The sequence below is a fragment of the Leucoraja erinacea genome, chromosome 17 (assembly GCF_028641065.1).
Source record: "Leucoraja erinacea ecotype New England chromosome 17, Leri_hhj_1, whole genome shotgun sequence".
Lineage (NCBI taxonomy): Eukaryota > Metazoa > Chordata > Chondrichthyes > Rajiformes > Rajidae > Leucoraja > Leucoraja erinaceus.
The window spans coordinates 40,572,095-40,593,096 of record NC_073393.1 but is presented as its reverse complement, the minus strand read 5'-3'; the positions used below and the strand labels follow the sequence as shown (position 1 = coordinate 40,593,096).

The window sequence follows — 21,002 nt, the reverse complement described above, 5'->3', positions numbered from 1 at the left end:
GGGCTGGTCCCACTGAGAAGCGCGGAGGGGTATGTAGTTGCGTGCGACATCGCGCGGGGCGCTGAAATTTTTGTAACAAACGAAATCGTCGCGTGCCAACGGCCTGTCGTGGAACTGACGGCCAAAGTGGGTCAGGCCCAAGACCCTGGCGCGATGCAACGTCTCACCTTCAACAGCAGCAGAAGAAGGCAAACGATCGCCGAACTCGGCATGGGGCTCACGGCACTTGGGGTCCGGATCCGCCCCCATTTTTACTCCCAGAGCGAGGCCAAGAAAATTGAAGATAGACACAAAATGCTGGAGTAACTCAGCGGGACCGGCAACATCTCTGGAGCGAAGCAATGGGTGACGTTTCGGGTCAAGACTCTTCTTTCAGACTGAAGAAGGGTCTCGACACGAGCATCACCCATTCCTTGTCTCCGGAGATGCTGCCGGTCCCGCTGAGATACTCCGGCATTTTGCGTGCATCTTCAAATGACGTCACGTGCTCCGGATGGCTGTGCGGTCGAATGAAGTCGCGCGCGTCCTTCGCGGGACCATCTAGGCTCAACGTAATTAGTGTGCCAAGGACACGCAAGTGGGAAAGGGGCTTTACTCCAGCATTTTTTGTCTGCCTTAATCTGCCTGCACTACCTTGTCTCTCCATGCCACTACTTGCAGAGTATTATGTACTTGTATCCCAAAGTATCTTTAATCTCTAAACTACACTCACCCTGGGCCCTGTCGTACATGGTGCATGCCCAGTCCAGCCCAACTTCACAAAATATATTACTTTGCTCTTGTTTGAGTTCAATTCCACCTGCCACTTCTTCGCTCACATTTACAGTTGATCCAGATCCTATTGTAACCGTGGACAATTTTCTTCACCGTCCACGGCACCTTCAGGTTTGGTGTCATCCTCAGACTTGCAGTTATTGCCACCTACATTCTCATCCATATTGTTAATCTATATGACAAATGGCAGGGAGGCAAGCACCAATCCCAATGGCACTACACCGTTACACTACCTGCAGAGTATTATGACTTGAATCCCAAAGTATCTCTCTAAACTACACTCATCGCCTGTCCATAGTGCATGCCCAGTCAGCCCAACTTCACAAAAATATTTTGTATCTTGTTTGGCTCAACTCACCTGTCACTGGTTCGCCCATTTGATCCAGATCCTACCTTGTAGGACAATTTTCTTGTCCAACCTTGTTGTACTGTCATCCTCAGACAGCATCTATTGCCCACCTTCCTTCATCATATGTTGGTCATCTCTTCAAAATAGGGAGGCTTGACCAATTTGGTACACTGGTTACGATTTCCTTTGCTGAAGAACCATGCTCATTATCCCTAATTAGTCCTTGTTTTTCCAAATGCAGATGGATGCTTCCTCTCTGAACCTCTTCCAATGATGTTCTTCCCCCCTCCCCCACCACTGATGTTAGGCTCACCTGCTTGTAGTTCCGTGACTTTCCTTGCAACCATTCTTAAATTGAGGCACAACATTAGCCGCCCTCCGGGCTTCAGGTACCTCTCACGTGGCAATAGAAGATACAACATTTCTACCTGGGCCCTAACAATTTTAGTTGGAGATACAGCGCAGAAACAGGCCTTTCGGGCCCACCGGGTCCGCGCCGACTTGCGATCCTCGCGCACGTTAACGCAAGTCTACACACGGGAGGGACAAATGACATTTATGCCTAGCCAATCAACCTGCAAACCTCAATGCCTTTGGAGTGTGGGTGGAAACCAAAGAGCTCGGAGTAAACCCACTCGCGTCTCGGGGAGAATGTACAAACTCCGTACAGGCAAGCACCAGTAGTCAGGATCGAATTTGGGTCTCGGGCGCTGTAAAGGGCCTGTCCCACTTGGGCGCCATTTGCGCGTCATTTTAGCAACATCATTTACGGGCGTGGTGGTGTAGGCAGTGACGCCACCTGCATGACGTGCAAATGACGCCCAAGTGGGACAGGCCTTAAGGCAGTAACTCCACCGCTGTGCCATTGTGCTGTCCTCTTGTGCCCTAGTTGGACAGATCCAGGGCGTTTATCTACCTTCATGCACCACAACATCATGGCTAGCTTCCATGACCGCCCCCACGGTAAATGAAGATATGTATTCTCTTATATGATGTGCATATCAGAAAAGATTATGAATTGGTTTAGCTCAGACAAAGAATTCACAATATTTCTGCATTTATACTACAGATGCTGACAGGATTGCTTTGTATTTATTAACACTTCTTGACTGAGCATTTGACTAACGCCTGTGCGTTCTGATTCCGTTTTACAGCCAGTTGTATTTTTTTCAGATATCGTCGCTGAATTAGTGGGAAATGGATTTAAGGAATCAAATAATTTGGAATCTGACCGTAAAGAGCGGCAGTTCTCACAGGTGAGGATGATACAGAAACTGAAGGTTGCAATTTTTTGCAATAAATTTGTTTTGAAACTAACCCAATATATTGAGATGGTCTATTTTTCCAATTGCAGGTTTGTTTTGAGGTGTTGAACCGAATGCTTTTGTGTAAGTAGACTTTATTATTTGTGCATGTTATTGTGCATTGTTTTAGTCATTATATGAATCAAAAAAACAGAACGCTGGAACAACTCGACAGGGAAAGCAGCATCCACGGAAACTAAGATGTATGTTGATGTTTGGGCCAAGACTGAGGCTGGTGTATAGAAGGACATAAGTAATAGGAGAAGAAATATGGCCATTTGGCCCATCAAGTCTGCTTTGCCATTCAGTCATGGCTGATCTATATTTCCCTCCAAACCCCATTCTCCTGCGTTATCTCCATAACCCCTGACACCCATACTAATCAAGAATTTATCTGTCTCTGCCGGAAAAATATGCATTGATGGCCTCCACATCCTTGGGTGACAATAAATTCCACAGATTCACCACCCTCTTATTAAAGAAATTCCTCCTTGTCTCCTTCCTGAAGGAACGTCCTGTGATTCTGAGGCTATGACCTCCAGTCTTAGACTCTCCCACTAGTGTAAGCATCCTATCCACATGCACTTTCTCCAATAGAAGTCTGATGGACATCGACGGGGGGAGGGGGGGGGGGGGGGGGGGGGGGGAGACAGGACACTTGGGTATCAAGTGGAACCAGATGATCAGCAAATGGGAGTAGGTGGGGAAGGGAGAAAGGGGGGGAGGAGATAGGAAATGCAAACAAAAGGAGAAAAAAAACTGACGGGCATCAGGAGTGTAGGCTATCTGAGATTGGAAAATTCAGTATTAATACCATCTGTGTGCTACACATGCGGAATATGAGACGTAATATATTAATATAAATTTGAAATAGACCGTGGACTTCAAAATTCAGAGGATTCTGTACCATCAGCTCTTTGGATGCTCTGCACTCCGATTAAGCAGTCTAATTCCTCCGTGCTCTATTGAGCTCTAAATTGTCACTGTGAAAGCAGACAGCTTTCTCTCTCTGACCTCGGGTGCATCCACCCCCGCCTCAGTCCAGCTTTCATCCACTCCGTTGTTCTGTAAAGACTGACTATTCCAGCGTTTGGCCTTGCCAGGCTCCTATCATTAATTATTTGTAGATTACAGCTCAGCCACAACCCGACAGCTGGGTATTGGTATTGATGTCGCTGCTTGATCTTTTGTTACCTGCGCCTCCAATCCACGTCAGAGCATCAGAAATTGAAGCAGGGCAGGTGCATGTAGCCACTCTTGTTGAGCCACTCAACAAGATTGTGGCTGGTATTTTGTCTGCACTAGGCCCAAATATCCTTTAACTTCCATAATACCCCAAACCCGTCTAATCTGAATATATTCAGTGACTGAGCCACTGCAACAAAAACTTTTCACTGTCCTGTGACAATAAACAAATGTAATCAAGAGAGAGTTAGATATAGCTCTTGGGGCTAACAGAATCAAGGGATACAGAATTGAGCAGGAACAGGGTACTGATTATGGATGATCAGGTGGGGGGGGGGGGGTGGGAGTTCCTGCTCCATGGTCGGATAGTCGGCGACTAAACCATTTCCCCCCCCCCCCCCCCCCCCCACCTGGTCCGCCAGGTGAGGAGGAGGCTGTGGACCCCCAGCAGGACCAAACACAAGACCCGTCAAAGGGCGGATGAGCTTCTAGCGAGCCAGTGGCCATCCACACTTCAGTAGAAGTTGCGATCACTGTCGTACATAGCATTGTGAGGCACCGTGCCTGTTGATGTTTTCAATGATGATGATGATGAACCATGGTCATATTGAATGGCGGTGCTGGCCCGAAGGGCTGAATGGCCCTACTCCTACACCTATTTTCTATGTTAAACTCAAACTGTCCTTGAGTACGTAATTCAAAAGATTCACTACTGTTGTGTAAAATAGTTTCCTCGCCAGGAGAAATAGGATTTCTTGTGTAGATTGGCTCATTAGATGTATTTGAAGTGAAGGTAGATAAAGGAGTAGAGGCTTGGGATGGATTGTAAGGGGAGGAGGTAGACTTGAGGCACCAGTGGTTCTGTTATTTTATTGTGCTTTGTGTTTACTCTGTCAGACCATTAGGAATTTTGTATGTTTAGAGAAGTGAAGGGCAAGTCTCCAGGCATGTGATGGTTCATCCACCAACAGGGGTAGTTACTGGGGATTAACCCATTTTGAGACGTGTGTTTCCTTGTTAATGAGTGGTGTTGTGGTTTGCCCTCCTGTATTTCACTTGGGCATTAACACATTAGTCCCTAATCCTTCCTAACGGAAGAGATTGATTCAAAACTGCAAGTCTGATGGTGTCAATGACAGCTTGTATTATAGAGACCTTGATATAGAAATCCAAGGCACCCTTTAGATAACCCTTAGCTTATACATATTGGGTCAAAACTAATGACCATGGATTAGCTTGGTGGGCAGATTTAACAAATAAATCCCCGTTTCTATTTACAGTCTCTCCATGTTAAAATTCTCCTGGTCACTAAAGCTCTTGTCTCTGCCCAAAATATCTTGCACCCTATGATTTCTTGGCCATCGGAGCTCCTTTCTCTCTATCTCCAGCATTGTATACACGACAACCAACCGTACAGGCCTCTGCAATAATAATAATAATAATATTTATTTATATAGCACTTTTAAACAAAATCACTTTGAACCAAAGTGCTTTACAGAGTTTGATTAAACTAATTGAATAGATTAAATGTCAATAAATCCATACAAAAGAAAAAAGAAAAAGAAAAAAAGACACAGAACAGTACACTAAAGAAATCAACAAGAAACGTCCCCCCACAGCAGAATTCACTGTGAGGGAAGGCACTAAAAATATCCAGTTCTCCCCCTCATAGTCCACCCGAGGTCGGGGTCTATATGTGGCCTCCTCAGCCAACCCGATGTCCTCCCTAGGTCTGTCAATCACCTCCTGTTAATTTAAGACTCACCTCTTTTTAACCAAGATTTTGTTGACTGTTCACCTGAGATTTGATTTTACTTTAGTGGGAATATCTACATCACGGTGTCTGTTATTGCAGGCTGCTGTTGATGCTGCCTTAAGTTGTTGCTGTGATGTATGATAGTCCGTTGCTTGCTTCATGCAGATGGACCCTTGCTCAGACTTTTTTCCTTTGTTCTATTTTCTCTCTCCAGGGTTACTGGATAATTTGTGTAAGGAAAATGAAACCGAAGGTGCCTCTGTGGAAAGGGCAACTCAGTTCTGGTACATGCAAATCTCAACCAATTTGTTCATGACCTTGTGAATAATGCCATGAAAAGACTAAAAACTGCAGGACTGCTGGTTTAAGTGAAATGTCCTTTGGCCTTTTCTTAATTTTATGTTCCACTTTGATTCTTTACTGTTGCTCTTTCCTCAAGGTTTAGATTGTCTCCCTGAGGTAATGTTTCAAGCACAGTGATGTTTTGCCCTAGTTATCCACGTGTTGTCCAGTTAGTTGATTACAGAAGACATTATAGATGAAGCTGAAGATAGACACAAAGCTGGAGTAACTCACCTTTGGAGAGAAGGAATGGGTGATGTTTCGGTCGAGACCCTTCTTCAGACTGATGTCAGGGGAATGGGAGATACATAGATAAGGAAGTGTAAGGTGTGAAAATCGAACAAAGGGAATGGAGATCACGGAAAATGGGGAATAAATCATTGTTAGCTGGGAGAAGGTAACAACAACAGTAAAACTGGTGGGAGAACTGGGAAGGGAGACAGATGGGGAGAGAGAGAGGGAAAGTAAGGGTTACTTGAAGTTAGAGAAATCAATATTCATATCGATGGGGTGCAAGCTGCCCAAGCGAAATATGAGGTGCTGTTCCTCCAGTTTGCGCTGGGCCTCACTTTGACAATGGAGGAGGCCCAGGGCAGAAAGGTCAGCGTAGGAATGGGAGGGGGAGTTGAAGTGTTTGGCAACCAGGGAAGCTGGTTTGAACAGCTGAATAGTTGAAGCTGATTCCATTCTCTCCTGATATCTTTAGTTGCATGTGCTTCAGCAGAAGTGGGTGCACAGTGGACTATTAGCAAGGAGGCAATAACTGATGCAAGTCTCCTGAGCTCAGTGTGTTTCCTCGACTGCTACCCCAGCTATGCCGCCACACATTGGAAACTGGGCTTCAGAGTATCTCGGGCTGGGTATACAGTGGTTGGGATGGAATTTGGAAGTCAACGATGATCCTTCACCTTGCAAGCTTTGAGATAATGCTGTGTTAATACAAGGTTCATTTGCAAATATGGAGTTAGTACCGGAAAGTGGCACCAAGATGAAAATCAGCCATGACCAAACTTGATGATGGAGCTGATTTGAGGGATCAAATGGCCTGTAGAATGTTGCCAATCCATTACCCTTTATCAGAGAGGAAAGAGAAGAAATACATTTGTTTTATGTGGAGAACATTAAGGATAATCCCTTTTATAAGTACATAATGAGGAAAAAGGATGACCAGAGAGAGAAGGGACACCTCAGGAATCAAATGTTTAAGAAAGAACTGCAGATGCTGGTGATATCGAAGGACGATAGAAAATGCCGGAGAAACTCAGCGGGTGAGGCAGCATCTATGGAGAGAAGGAAATAGGCGGCGTTTCGAATCTTGAACCGAAAGGATGCTGCCTCACCTGCTGAGTTTCTCCAGCATTTTGTATCTACCCTCAGGAATCAAAGCAGTCAAGTCTGTGTGGAGCCACAGGAGATGGGTAAGGTGCTCAATGAATATTCATCCTCTGTTTTACTGTGTGTGGAAAAGGACATGATGGTCAAGGCACTCGGGGCAGTCAATGGCAGCATCTTGAGAGCAGTTAGTATTACGGTCGAAGAGCTGCTGACGGTCCTGACGCATATGAAGGTAGACAAATCTCTCGGGCGTGATCAGAGATATCCGACGACACTGTTGGAAGTTAGAGAACAAATTGCAGATGCACTGCCTGATATTTACGAGTGGTCATTAAATATGGGTGAGGTGCCAGAAAACTGGATGGTGGCAAATGTTATACCTCTATTCAGGAAGGCCTCAGAGAAAAGCCTGGTCACTACAGATCACTGAGCCTAATATCTGGTTTGGAAAGTTACTGGAGAGTATTCCGAGGGATAAGATGCCCATGCATTTAAATGGAGTGAGTTAGGAGTGACTGTATTAACTTTGCACAAAGCAGTTGAAATACCCATATGGTTGTATTTGAATGCAGTCTGAGTATTGGCACTTTGAAGAGCTTCAGGGAAAATAGAATTAGCAGACCTGGTTGTGGAAACAAACTGCAGATGCTGGCTTACAAAAAAAAATGACACAGTGCTGACATATCACAGGGGGTCAGGCAGCGTCCCTGGAGAACATGGATCGGTGATGTTTCGGGGTAGAGTCCTCCTTTAGACTTAAGTTCAGAAGTCTTTTCGAAGGGTCCCGACCCGAAACATCACCTACCCATGTTCTCCTGGATGCAGCATGACCCCCTGAGTTACACCATCACTTTGCACCAAATCTGGTTGTTCTCTGAAGAAATTAGAATAATTAGAAAATTAGAACAATTACTTTTCAGACCTGTGCCTGCAGACAACTTGTGTATTATTTGGGAGAGATTTGCGTGGTCGACGGAGGGGGATTTGGAGAATGAGGGGCTGTGATGGAATCCTCAGCAGAATTAAATTCCCAATGGAAAAAATACGGAAATAAATTTTTCTGACAGGCAGTAAGTAATGTGCCCATATGTGTAGCCAGAATTGACCTACTCTGGGTTAATATCACCTGCTTTATAAAAAAACGTAACTGAAGAAATACCATTTGTATTTTTTAGTCTTTATATCATTTAGTTGTCCTTGCTGCAGTATCTGACTTTATTTGAATTACCAGTTCATTTAATGACCATGCACAATGTGTATTTGGTATCTAAAAATGTTACAGATAACTAACATGGGTATCTTCCTTCTTTGTGAAAAGGTTCAATGGTTTTATCGAGGAGCATGTAATTTGGGGTTTATCTGGAAACTATAGAGAAAATATAAATTTAATGGCAATAATTATTAATATTTTAAATTGGCCTGGGACTTAATATTCAAAATGGTACAGGAGTTTGGTTTGTTTCTGTACATTTCTTTCTGAAATTTCATTTGTGATGGTCATATGCTTTGTATGTCACATGAGCTACAAGAAATAGGCACGGCCATTCTGTAAATGACCCAGTCATTCTCACAACATGGTACAACATAGTTTTATTAAAGATTACTTACAGTACACTTCAGCATGTTGTTACAGCTGTGTGACGATGATTAAGTCCCGGTCCCACTTTCCCCGAGATACTCACGAATTCTCCCGAGTTTTCCCCTTGATTCAAACTCGGAGAATTACGGTAATAGCCATTTGTAGGTACCCGGGGCAATTTTTTTAAGCTCGTGGACATTTTTCAACATGTTGAAAAAACGTCCCGACTTACCTGACTTACCTTAGCTGCGAAACATCTACGGCCTCCTACGAGCTCACTACCGACATTCCCCGACATTCCCCAAGCACGAATCAAGGGAAAAATGTGGGAGAGTTTGTGAGTAACTCAGGAAAGTGGGACAGGGCCTTTAGATTGCCAGTATGAGCTGAGTTATGATAATATGAACCGTGTAGTAGGCCGAGCGTTTACTAATAAAGTACCACAATTGGTTAGTGTGGAGTAACCAATCTACAATTCTAAATCGGAAATTATTTCAAAAAACGCATTCATATTTTTTTTTATTTTTTTTAATTTTATTTTTATTAGCTGTACTGTAAATCGCATTAATACATCGCATATATCTTATTACATTATGTTGTACCACTTCATTTTTTGAGCTTTAAAAAAGATAGAAATAAAAGAAGTAAGGAAAGTAAGCAAGAATCGTGAAGGTGCAGGAAAGTGTTGGGAGAAGAGAACCCCTTAGGGAAGGAATTAGAGAAGGAAGCAAAGAAAAGAAATAAGACCCTATCGCATTCATATTTCTTAACAACGATAATTAATATATGTTTTAACATGTTCAATATCATTCTTTCTGATTGGATTTGCATACACTAACAATTAGACATTTTTCTTGCCCATGTGTCAAGTTTTAGAACTGTTTGTAAAAATTGTAAACTGCTGCAATTAAATAAGAAAATGGTAATTTGAAGATGGTGATAATTTGTTCTGATTTTGCTTCTCAGGTTGAATGTGTTTGATACAGCATTGTTCCACGGTATATTGTCGCCGGATTTGTTAAAGCAGTTTTTCTACCACACATTAACTCAGATTCTCACCTTTAATCCTGTGCTTGAAGGTAAACAGCAAGAAATATTTGAAATCACTAATTATTTTTGGCTTGACCCAGTATTATGTAGTTCCATGACTGCCATGTTTTAGACTATAGACCGGTTCAACGCAGCAACAGGTCTTTTCGGTCCACAATGTCCATGCAGAACATTAATGCTAAATTAAAATAATCTCCTCTATCTGCTTACAATCTAGATTCCCCGATTCCCTGATCATTCATGTGGTTATCTAAAAACCTCTTAATTATTATATTACTATTATATATACTTCCACCACCTACCACTCTAAAATAAAATTTGCTCCCACATCTTTTAAAGTTTTCCCTTCCGATCTTAAAGTTATGCCTACTTGTCTTTAACATTTTAACCCTGAGAAAAAATTCTGAGTGTTTAAAGTGTCTCTGCCTTTTTATAATTTTGGACACATCTATCAGGTCTCTCCTCAGCTTCAGAGTAAACAATTCAAATATGTTTGACCACTCCTCATAGCTAATACCATCTAATCCCGCCAGGCAGCACCCTCTTCTGCACCCTCTCCAAAGCCTCCATCTCCTTTCTGTAACGGACCGACACACTACTCCAAATGTTGCCTAACCAAAGTTTTATACAGTTGCTGACTTCCTGACTCTTGTACCCAATACCCTGACTGATGAAGGAATAATACCGCTAAATCGTTATCTATTTGTGCTGCTTCTTTCAGGGAGGGTTTGTACTTGGACCCCGTAATCTGAACAACAATGCTGTTAAAGGGCCTGTCCCACTGTACGAGGTAATTCAAGAGTTTTCCCAAGTTCCCCCCGATTCGAACTCGGAGAATTACGGTAATAGCCGTTCGTAGGTACTCGGGGCTCTCGTGGACATTTTTCACCGTGCTGAAAAAACGTCATGAGTTACTGCGTTTCCCGAGTACCTGCCGTTAGCATTACGAGCCGCTACGAGACATGCACGAGCTCCGACGTAGCCGCTACGTATATTATACGTACTTACCACAAGTTTGATTTTTTTTTTAAACTCGGGAGAGCTCTTTAATTACCTCGTACAGTGGGACAGGGTCTTAAGGGTCGTGCTATTAACTACCTCTCCAATTGCAGCACCTTGCACTTGCTCAGATTAAACTCTCATTTCTCATTTTTCTGTCCATATCCATAACTGATCTGTATTCTGCTGTATCCTTTGCCTTCTTCACTGTCCGCTACTCCTCCAATTGTTGTTGTCATATATTTGCTAAAATAGGTCATTATACTGCAATGATTTTAAGTGTACTTTTAAAGAGCAACTTGCTGAGAGAAGTCTACCAGGGCACGATTGCTAGGAATTGAGGGCCTGTGTGGAGCCCTCCTGTGCACAAGTGTTGCGTTGGATGGCTTGAATGGGGCCCACTTTGGAGTATATAGTTCAGTTTTGATCACCCTGGTTTTAGTTTTAGAGAAGAGATACAGCACGGAAACAGGCCCTTTGGCCCATCGAGTCCGCGCCAACCAGCGATCCCTGCATATTAACACTGCCCTACACACACTATGGGCAATTTTACATTGATACAAAACCAATCAACTTACAAACCTGTAAGTCTTTGGAGTGTGGGAGGAAACCGATGATCTCAGAAAACCCACGCGGTCACAGTGAGAACGTACAAACTGCACAGACAGCACCCATAGTCAGGATCGAACTCGGGTCTCCGGTGCTGCAAGCGCTATGAGGCAGGAACTCTACTGCAGTGCCACCCTGCAATAAAATAAATGGTGCTAAGCTGGAAAGAGTGCAGAGAAGATTAAAGGATGTTGCTGGGATGAGGTGCTGAGAGGTTGGGCAGGCTAGGACTTTATTATTTGGAGCACAGGAGGGTGAGGGGTGATCTTATAGAGGGATATATGTTCATAAGGAGAATAGATGGGGCAGACGCACAGTTTTTACCCAAAGTAGGGGAACCTGGAAGGAGAGGACATCTGAACAGGTACATGGATAGGAATGATTTGCTGGGATATGGGCTAAATGTGGGCAGGTAGGGCCAGTGCAGATGGGGCATCTTGTCAGAATGGGGAAGTTAGGCCAAAGGGCCGGTTTCCATGCTGTGCGACGAGCTTATGAATACACTCTGCTCAAAACTGCTGAGCAAATCCTGGCAAAACACGAAGCAAAAACAAGTTGCCCAGTCTTGTTATCTGTAGAAGTTGTCAGATTTTTCACTACTATTGAATAGTCACTAAGAAACAAAGGGGAAAAAAGCTAAAACAAATTTAAATTGAAACTTTTTTATATGCAAAGACAATCTCTTGCAAACACTAGGCACTTGAAAACGTTCTTGTCTTAGTTAACCCATTGGGATCAGGGATGACCTTCTGTAGAAATTGTCTAATTTTATTGGCAAAGTCCTTCAATCACTTTTTCCAAGGTGGGCACTTCACTGCCCTTGGTATGGCTGCAACCTATGGTCCAGAAACGCCTCGACTTAATTTTGCCATGAAATTGCAACATATTTATGTGCTTTAACATTTTCCCACTCCTATAAACACATGTTGAAAGTGGATGTACTGTTAATTTCGAGTAATGAATAAGTCATGGATTTGCAGAGAACTGGATTTGTTAGGTAGGGGGAGAATATTTTTGCCTGCGTAAACTTGTATTTGTGCCCTTAGTTTTCACTTTGCATCAACAATACATTAATGATATTGCTGCCATCATTGGGTGGCACAGCTGGTAGAGCTAGTACCTCCCATTGCCGAGGCAGTGAGTTTGACTCTCACCTAGGGTGCTGTCCGCGTGGAGTTTGCACGTTCTCCTTGTGACCACTTGCGTTTTCTCCGGGTGCTCCCGTTTCCTCTCACACCCCAAAGATGTTTGGATTTCTCGGCGCATTGACCTCTGCGAGTTATCCCTGGTGTGAAGAGAGTGGGTGTGAAAGTGAGATAACGTCGAACTCGTAAGTGATAGGAGCAGAATTAGGCCATTTAGCCCATCAAGTCTACTCCATTAACCATGGCTGATCTATCTCTCCCTCCTAACCCCATTCTCCTACCTTATCTCCACAACCCCTAACACCTGTACGAATCAAGAACTAATGTGAACCCGTGATCATCAGTTGGGGACTTGGTGAGTTGAAGAGCCTGTTTTGAAGTTGTATCTTTCAATCAATCAATTTGGAATTTCTGCTAGATAGTTTAAATTACAAACAATTGTGTTTAAGAAGGAACTGCAGATGCTGGAAAATCGAAGGTACACAAAAATGCTGGAGAAACTCAGCGGGTGCAGCAGCATCTGTGGAAGGGTTTCGGCCCGAAACGTTGCCTATTTCCTTCGCTCCACAGATGCTGCTGCACTCGCTGAGTTTCTCCAGCGTTTTTGTGTACCTTAAATTACAAACAAGATTGCTCAAAATATTCTGATTTTTTTCCGATATTCATGTTGGTTATTCAGCTGTGTTTCTTTCTGACCATGTAACTTTGTAATCTCATTCAATTGGTGGGACTTCACATGGATGTCAATAGAGATAATAGGACTGGAAATGTAAAGGTTTTATTTAAACAGCATTTCCTCATTGGCATTCCTGTGACAGATGCACATGTTTGCTTTCTCAGTGCTGTTCTCGAATTTTGGGCGCAATCCAATTTGAGAGAAAATAATCACCATTACAATTTATCTGATTAAATAATTGCTGATTAGATCTTGGTAAACACGTCAAACAGGAACTGGCCTTGTGATATTGATCTGTGGGTGATAATCCCTCCAGTCTCAGTCTTTACTGAGATTTTTGTTACAGTGAGACTGATTATGGCTGTTCCAAAAACGCCTGCCCACACTCGCTCACTCGTCCAGCCATCCCTGATGGGTGACTAGTTCAATACATTCTGCTGCTCACAATATATGAAAGTGAATGCATGAACCTCTGGTTCTCTACCTTGGGTCGAATGGCCGATCATTGCAAAACTGTGTGGCTGGCTCACAGTGACATTCTGAAGAAGGGTCTCCACCTGAAACAACACCGATTCCTTCTCTGCTGAGATGCTGCCTGTCCCGCTGAGTTACTCCAGCATTTACTGGTACAGTGACATAGCAATAGAGTTGCTGCCTTACAGCACCAGAGATCCAGGTTCAATCCTGACTGGGTGCAGTCTGTATGGAGTTTGTACGTTCTTCCTGTGACTGCATGGGATTTCCCCGGGTGCTCTGGTTTCCTCCCACACTCCAAAGATATGTGGATTTGTAGGTTAATTGGCTTCAGTAAAATTGTAAATTGTCCATCGTGTGTAGGATAGTGATAGAGTATGGGGTGATTGCTGGTGGTCGCGGACTTGGTGGGCCGAAGGGCCTGTTACTACGCTGCATCTCTAAAGTCTAAACTAGTTGGAAGTATTACTTCACTACTTCTCAGGTGGATTGATAGACAAAATACTGAAATCTACTTTAACCTTTTCCATGTTTCATTGCTAGGAATACTGAAGGAATTGGTTCTAAATAACTAATCAGTCTGAAGAAGCTGTTACTTGAACTTTAACGTTATATATTCTTTGTTCTTTAGCGTCTGATGCTATTCGCATGCAGGGAGAGTGGTGCTTTGCAAAAACGAAGATCCTTTTAACAACCTTGTACAGGAAGGTAATTGATTATTAACAAATATAGTTGTATTTCTGAGAAACTGAAATTATTTCAAATAGAATAACTAATATTTAATTTAATTTAAAAAATATTGATGGAGTGGTCCAGCAAATCTAGGGAACCCATAGCATGCACTGGATGTGATCTGCAGCAGATTGTAAATAACCATTTATCTTGTGCAGTCTCCTCCTGCAGACTTCACCCTAAAGTTTCTGTGAATGAAAATGTACCACTCGTTCTGTGCCTGTATTGGGTAGCATAGCCAAATCCATATATCATCTCTATGAAATCCATACAGTAGCAATGTTACAAAATTTTGAGATTTAAAAAATCAAGTCTGCGATTTATCCCATCAGATAAAGCATAAAAAGAAGTTTAATTTGACACCTAATTCACTTTCATATCTTCAGCATTAAAAAAGTTATGGCCATTTTCATACTCGGAAATTAGCATCTTGTTCCCTATTGATTTTCCATTGACTTAAAAGAAAGGTTGTGATCAAGGACAGTGAAATGGCCATAACTTTATTAAAAATTAAGAGAACTGAAAGACATTTTCAGCTATTATAGATAGAAGCATTCTGAAACAAATATTAAACAATCTTACTTGGATGACCTGAAATTAAAGGTCAGGAAGCGAGCGGACAAGATCATCTCTGACCCCTCTCACCCTGGTCACAAACTCTTTGAATCGCTTCCCTCTGGAAGGCGACTCCGGATTGTCAAAGCTGCCACAGCCACACATAAAAACTGTTTTTATTCACGAGTAGTTGCTCTACTCAACAGCCAAAAATCTGTAGCCTCCCTTTGATCTGGTATTTTGTTGCGTCACATGCTTGATCAATGGTGTTTTATCATTAATGTTTTATGATTATTAATGTTTAGTGTTTTCTGAGTCATTCGTAACTCACTGTATGTCATGTTGTTACTTGTGTGCGGAGCACCAAGGCAAATTCCTTGTATGTGAATACTTGGCCAATAAACTTACTTACTTGAAAGTGGCAACTCAAGTAGGATGGTGTGGAGGATGAATGGCATATTTGCCTTTATATGTCAGAGTGTTGAGCATAAAAGCGGAAGTCATATTGCAGCTTTATAGGTAGTGGTTAGGCACACTTGGAGTACAATGTGCAGTTCTAGTTGCTGCGCTACAAGAAGAATTGGGGGCGGAACACTTGGATCCACCCATCACTTGCCTGATTTTGTCCCTTCCCCACCTCTCTTCCAACTTTCTCCCTTCTGCTGGAATCAGTCTGAAGAAAAGTCCTGACCCGACACTTCGCCTGTCCATGTCCTCTGAGATGCTGTCTGAATTCCTCCAGCACTTTGTTCTTTACTCGAGGTTCCAGCATCTGCTGTTCCTTGTGCCCACACTTGGATTAATTTAGTTCCGTTTATTATTGTCAAGCCTGCTGAGTAACAGTGAAAAGGTTTTCGTTGTTTGCTTTCCAGTCAAGAAAAGACTATACATGTCTACAATCAAGCTGTCCACAGTGTACAGATAAAGGGTACCATATATAACCATATAACAATTACAGCACGGAAACAGGCCATCTCGACCCTTCTAGTCCATGCCGAACACGTACTCTCCCCTAGTCCCATATACCTGCGCTCAGACCATAACCCTCTATTCCTTTCCCGTCCATATAACTATCCAATTTATTTTTAAATGATAAAAACGAACCTGCCTCCACCACCTTCACTGGAAGCTCATTCCGCACAGCCACCACTCTCTGAGTAAAGAAGTTCCCCCTTATGTTACCCCTAAACTTCTGTCCCTTAATTCTCAAGTCATGTCCCCTTGTTTGAATCTTCCCTACTCTCAGTGGGAAAAGCTTATCCACGTCAACTCTGTCTATCCCTCTCATCATTTTAAAGACAGAGGTCAGAAATCAAGTCCCCCCCCTCCCCTTAACCTTCTGCGCTCCAAAGAATAAAGCCCTAACTTGTTCAACCTTTCTCTGTAACTTATTTGCTGAAACCCAGGCAACATTGTAGTAAATCTCCTCTGTACTCTCTCTATTTTGTTGACATCCTTCCTATAATTAGACAACCAAAATTGTACACCATACTCCAGAATTGGCCTCACCAATGCCTTGTACAATTTTAACATTACATCCCAACTTCTAAACTCAATGCTCTGATTTATAAAGGCCAGCACACCAAAAGCTTTCTTTACCACCCTATCTACGTGAGATTCCACTTTCAGGGAACTGTGCACAGTTATTCCCAGATCCCTCTGTTCACCTGCATTCTTCAATTCCCTACCATTTCCATGTACGTCCTATTTTGATTTGTCCTGCCAAGATGTAGCACCTCACACTTATCAGCATTAAACTCCATCTGCCATCTTTCAGTCCACTCTTCCAACTGGCATAAATCTCTCTGTAGACTTTGAAAATCTACTTCATTATCCACAACACCACCTATCTTAGTATCATCTGCATACTCACTAATCCAATTTACCACACCATCATCCAGATCATTGATGTACATGACAAACAACAGTGGACCCAACACAGATCCCTGTGGCAGCCCACTAGTCACTGGCCTCCAACCTGACAAACAACCATCCACCATTACTCTCTGGCATCTCCCATTCAGCCACTGTTGCATCCATCTTGCTACTCCATCATTAATACCCAACAATTGAACCTTCTTAACCAACCTTCCGTGAGGAACCTTGTCAAAGGCCTTACTGATGTCCATATATACAACATCCACTGCTTTACCCACACCAATTTCCCGAGTAACCTCTTCAAAAAATTCAAGAAGATTAATCAAACATGACCTTCCAGGCAAAAATCCATGTTGACTATTCCTAATCAGACCCTGTTTATCCAGATGCTTATATATATTATCTCTAAGTATCCTTTCCATTAATTTGCCCACCACTGACGTCAAACTAACAGGTCTATAATTGCTAGGTTTACTCTTAGACCCCTTTTTAAACAATGGAACAACATGCGCAGTACGCCAATCCTCCGGCACTATTCCCGTTTCTAATGACATTTGAAATATTTCTGTCATAGCCCCTGCTATTTCTACACTAACTTCCCTTAATGTCTTGGGGAATATCCTGTCCGGACCTGGAGACTTATCCACTTTTATATTTCTCAAAAGTGTCAGTACTTCGTCTTCTTTGAATCTCATAGTTTCCATAGCTACTCTACTTGTTTCCCTTACCTCACATAATTCAATATCCTTCTCCTTGGTGAATACCGAAGAAAAGAAATTGTTCAATATCTCCCCCATCTCTTTTGGCTCTGCAGATAGCTGTCAACTCTGACTCTCTAATGGACCAATTTTATCCCTCGTTATCCTTTTGCTATTAATATATCTTCTTTTAGCTTTTCTAATTTCTTTCTTAAGATTCTTTTTACATTCGTTATACTCCTCAAGCACCTCATTTACTCCATGCTGCCTATAATTATTGTAGATCTCTCTCTTTTTCCGAACCAAGTGTCCAATTTCCCTTGAAAACCATGGTTTTGTCCAATTTTTACTATTTCCTTTCAACCGAACAGGGACATAAAGATTCTGTACTCTTAAAATTTCACTTTTAAATATCCTCCATTTCTCTTCCACATCTTTCCCATAAAACAAACTGTCCCAATTTACTCCTTTTAAATCCTTTCGCATCTCCTCAAAGTTAGCCTTTCTCCAATCAAAAATCTCAACCCTTGGTCTAGTTCTGACCCTCTCCATAATTATATTGAAACTAATGGTATTGTGATCACTGGTCCCGAACTGTTCCCCAATGCATACCTCTGCCACCTGACCCGTCTCATTTCCTAACAGGAGGTCCAGCACCGCCCCTTCTCTAGTAGGTACTTCTACATATTGCTGCAAAAAACTATCCTGCACACATTTTACAAACTCCAACCCATCCAGCCCATTTACAGAATGTGTTTCCCAGTCTATGTGTGGAAAATTGAAATCTCCCACAATCACTACCTTGTGCTTACTAATATCTGCTATCTCCTTACATATTTCCTCTTCCAATTCTCGGTCCCCATTTGGCGGTCTATATTACACCCCTATAAGTGTTGCTACCCCTTTCCCATTTCTCAGTTCCACCCAAATAGCCTTGCTAGACGAGCCCTCTAATCTATCCTGCCAAAGCACTGCTGTAATATCTCCCCTGATAAGCAATGCAACACCTCCACCTCTTGCCCCTCCAATTCGATCACACCTGAAGCAACAAAATCCTGGAATATTTAGTTTCCAATCACAGCCCTCCTGCAACCATGTTTCACTGATCGCCACAACATCATACTTCCAGGTGTCAATCCACCTTTCATCCACCTTTCTTACAATGCTCCTAGCATTAAAATATACACATTTAAGAAACCCACCCTCTTTTATTCTGTTTATTGTCTTTTTCTTCTCTCTCCCCTACATTTTGGGTCAGAGTGCTACCATTCTCTGCCTCCTGCCTCGCACACTGACTGCTAGCTTTCCCAATTTGAGTCCCTCCCCCCAACCATACTAGTTTAAAGTCTCCCCAGTAGCCTTTGCAAATCTCCCCGCTAGGATATTGGTCCCCCTCGAGTTCAAGTGCAACCCGTCCTTTCTGTACAGGTCGCACCTTCCCCAAAATGGTCCCAATGATCCAGAAACTTGAATCCATACCCACTGCACCAGTCCCTCATCCACTCATTTATCCTCCCCCTCACTCCATTCCTACTCTCAGTTTAGTTTAGTTTAGAGATACAGTGCCGCGTGGCACAGGCAGTAATCCTGAGATTGTTACCTTTGCAGTCCTTCTCCTTAACTCTCTACCTAACTCCCTAAATTCTTCTTTCAGGACCTCTTCTCTTTTTTTACCTATGTTGTTGGTACCTATATGTACCACAACCTCAGGCTCCTCTCCCTCCCATTTCAGGATTTCTTGGACACGTTCAGACACATCCCTGACCCTGGCACCAGGGAGGCAAACTACCATCCGGGTCCCCTGTCTGCGTCCACAGAATCGCCTATCCGACCCCCTGACTATAGAGTGCCTATTACCATGTTTGCTGCATGATAAAGTCCAATTAAAGCTAGTTCAAAGGTTTGCAATGAGGGAGGTGGGAGTTCAGCACCGCGCTCCAGCTGGTCGGAGGAGACCAGTTGCCTGATCACAGCTGGTAGGAAACTGTCCCCAAATCTGAAAGAATACATTTTCAATCTTCTGCACCTCTTGCCTGATGGGAGCGGGAGAAGATGGTGTGGCCAGAATGAGATTGGCCCTTGAATATGTTGCTGGCCTTGTTGAGGCAGCGTGAGGTGAAGATGGATTCCATGGAAGGAAAGTTGGTTTGTGAGATGGTCTGACGCTGTGTCCACTGCTCTCTGCAATTTCTTGCGTTCTTGGATGGAGCTGGCCCAAACAAAGCTGTGATGCATCCCAATAAAATACTTTGTAGATGTTGGTGAGGATTGTAGGGGACATGCTAGACTTCCTAAACCTTCCAAGAAAGTGGAGGCGCTGGTGTGCTTTCTTGGGTATTGCTTCACTGTGGCTGGAGATATTTATTCCAAAGAACTTGAATCAACTTTGGTGCCATCAATGTATAATGGGGAGTGTCTTGCTGACATTGAGGAGCAGGTTGTCCTGGCAGCAGGTTACAAGGTTCTCCATCTTCTTGTACTCTGTCTTGTCATTATTTGATATCTGGCCCACTATGGTAATGTCATCTGCAAACTTGTAGATTGAGTTGCATTGGTATTTGGCTGCACAGTCATGAGTGTAGAAGGTGTAAGGGGTGGAGAAGGCATCGTGGTGGGGCACCAGTGTTGAGGATTAATGTGGAGGATAATTTGTCACCTTTCCTCTGAATCTTGGCATTCTTGGTCGGTGGGGGCACTGTGAGCCGGCAGCCCTGCCAGCAGCGTGTTTGTTTTTCTACTTTTTTTTGCTTTTTTAGTTTGTCTTAATGTATGTTTTTAATGTCTCTCGGTGTGTCTTGTGTGGAGGGTGGTGTGGGGGTCTAAGGGGGAAACCGTTTTGGTCGTCTCCTCCACGAAGAGGCGACTTTTTCCATGTCGCCTCCCCCGTGGCCTAACATAGAGGATCGGTGCGGCTTTTCCCGGAGACGTGCCTGGGGCTTCAGCAGCGGGCGCAGCAAGGACGCTTTTGTCGCGGAGCGGGTGAGCCCTCGCTGGGGGTCGCCGGAGGAGAGCGCTCCGATCCCTGGCCCGTGGCAGCCTGAAGCCGCGGTCTGCGGAGATCCAGCTGGCGGCGTCTGGAGCCTGGGATCCCCTGTTGGGGACCTGGGAGGAGAAGAGCTCTGACCGCTGGCCCGCGGCCTACCGCTACCGCGGGTGCGACGGGGACTTGCCCTCCGGAGCGTAGTACATCGCTGGGGATTCCTGGAGAGGAGCTCCGACTGCCGGCCCTGCAGTCTGTGGTGCTTCTTGCTGCGGCGCGGCTATCTTCGACCGCCGGCCTGCGGCCTACACCAACTTGAAGCCGCGGTCTCCGGTGGGGGGGCACCGATTCAGGACTTACCTGGACTTACCTTGTCTGAACATCTGGATGCCCGCAGCGGCGACTGCGGACGGTTGAGGTCCCGACCACGGGGGAAAATGGAGGAGGACTGGCCAAATTTTGAGCCTTCCACCAAAGTGATGAATGCTGTGGTGGATGTTTGTGTTACATTTTTATTGTGTCTGTGTGTTCTTTTTTATTGTACCGCTGCTGGCAAATTCATTTCACTTGCATTTTATGTGC

The 21,002-nt window shown here is 43.7% G+C and overlaps 1 protein-coding gene across 1 annotated transcript in view; it reads left to right on the top strand.

Moving 5' to 3' along the window:
* Positions 1–21,002, top strand: part of LOC129705459 (Fanconi anemia group A protein-like) — a 144,067-nt gene that overhangs the window by 18,561 nt on the left and 104,504 nt on the right. The window contains exons 8-12 of the mRNA XM_055649032.1: positions 2,297–2,379; positions 2,478–2,511; positions 5,583–5,652; positions 9,591–9,703; positions 14,209–14,285. Of these exons, the coding sequence (XP_055505007.1) occupies positions 2,297–2,379; positions 2,478–2,511; positions 5,583–5,652; positions 9,591–9,703; positions 14,209–14,285 (377 nt within the window). The remainder of the gene's footprint in view (positions 1–2,296; positions 2,380–2,477; positions 2,512–5,582; positions 5,653–9,590; positions 9,704–14,208; positions 14,286–21,002) is intronic.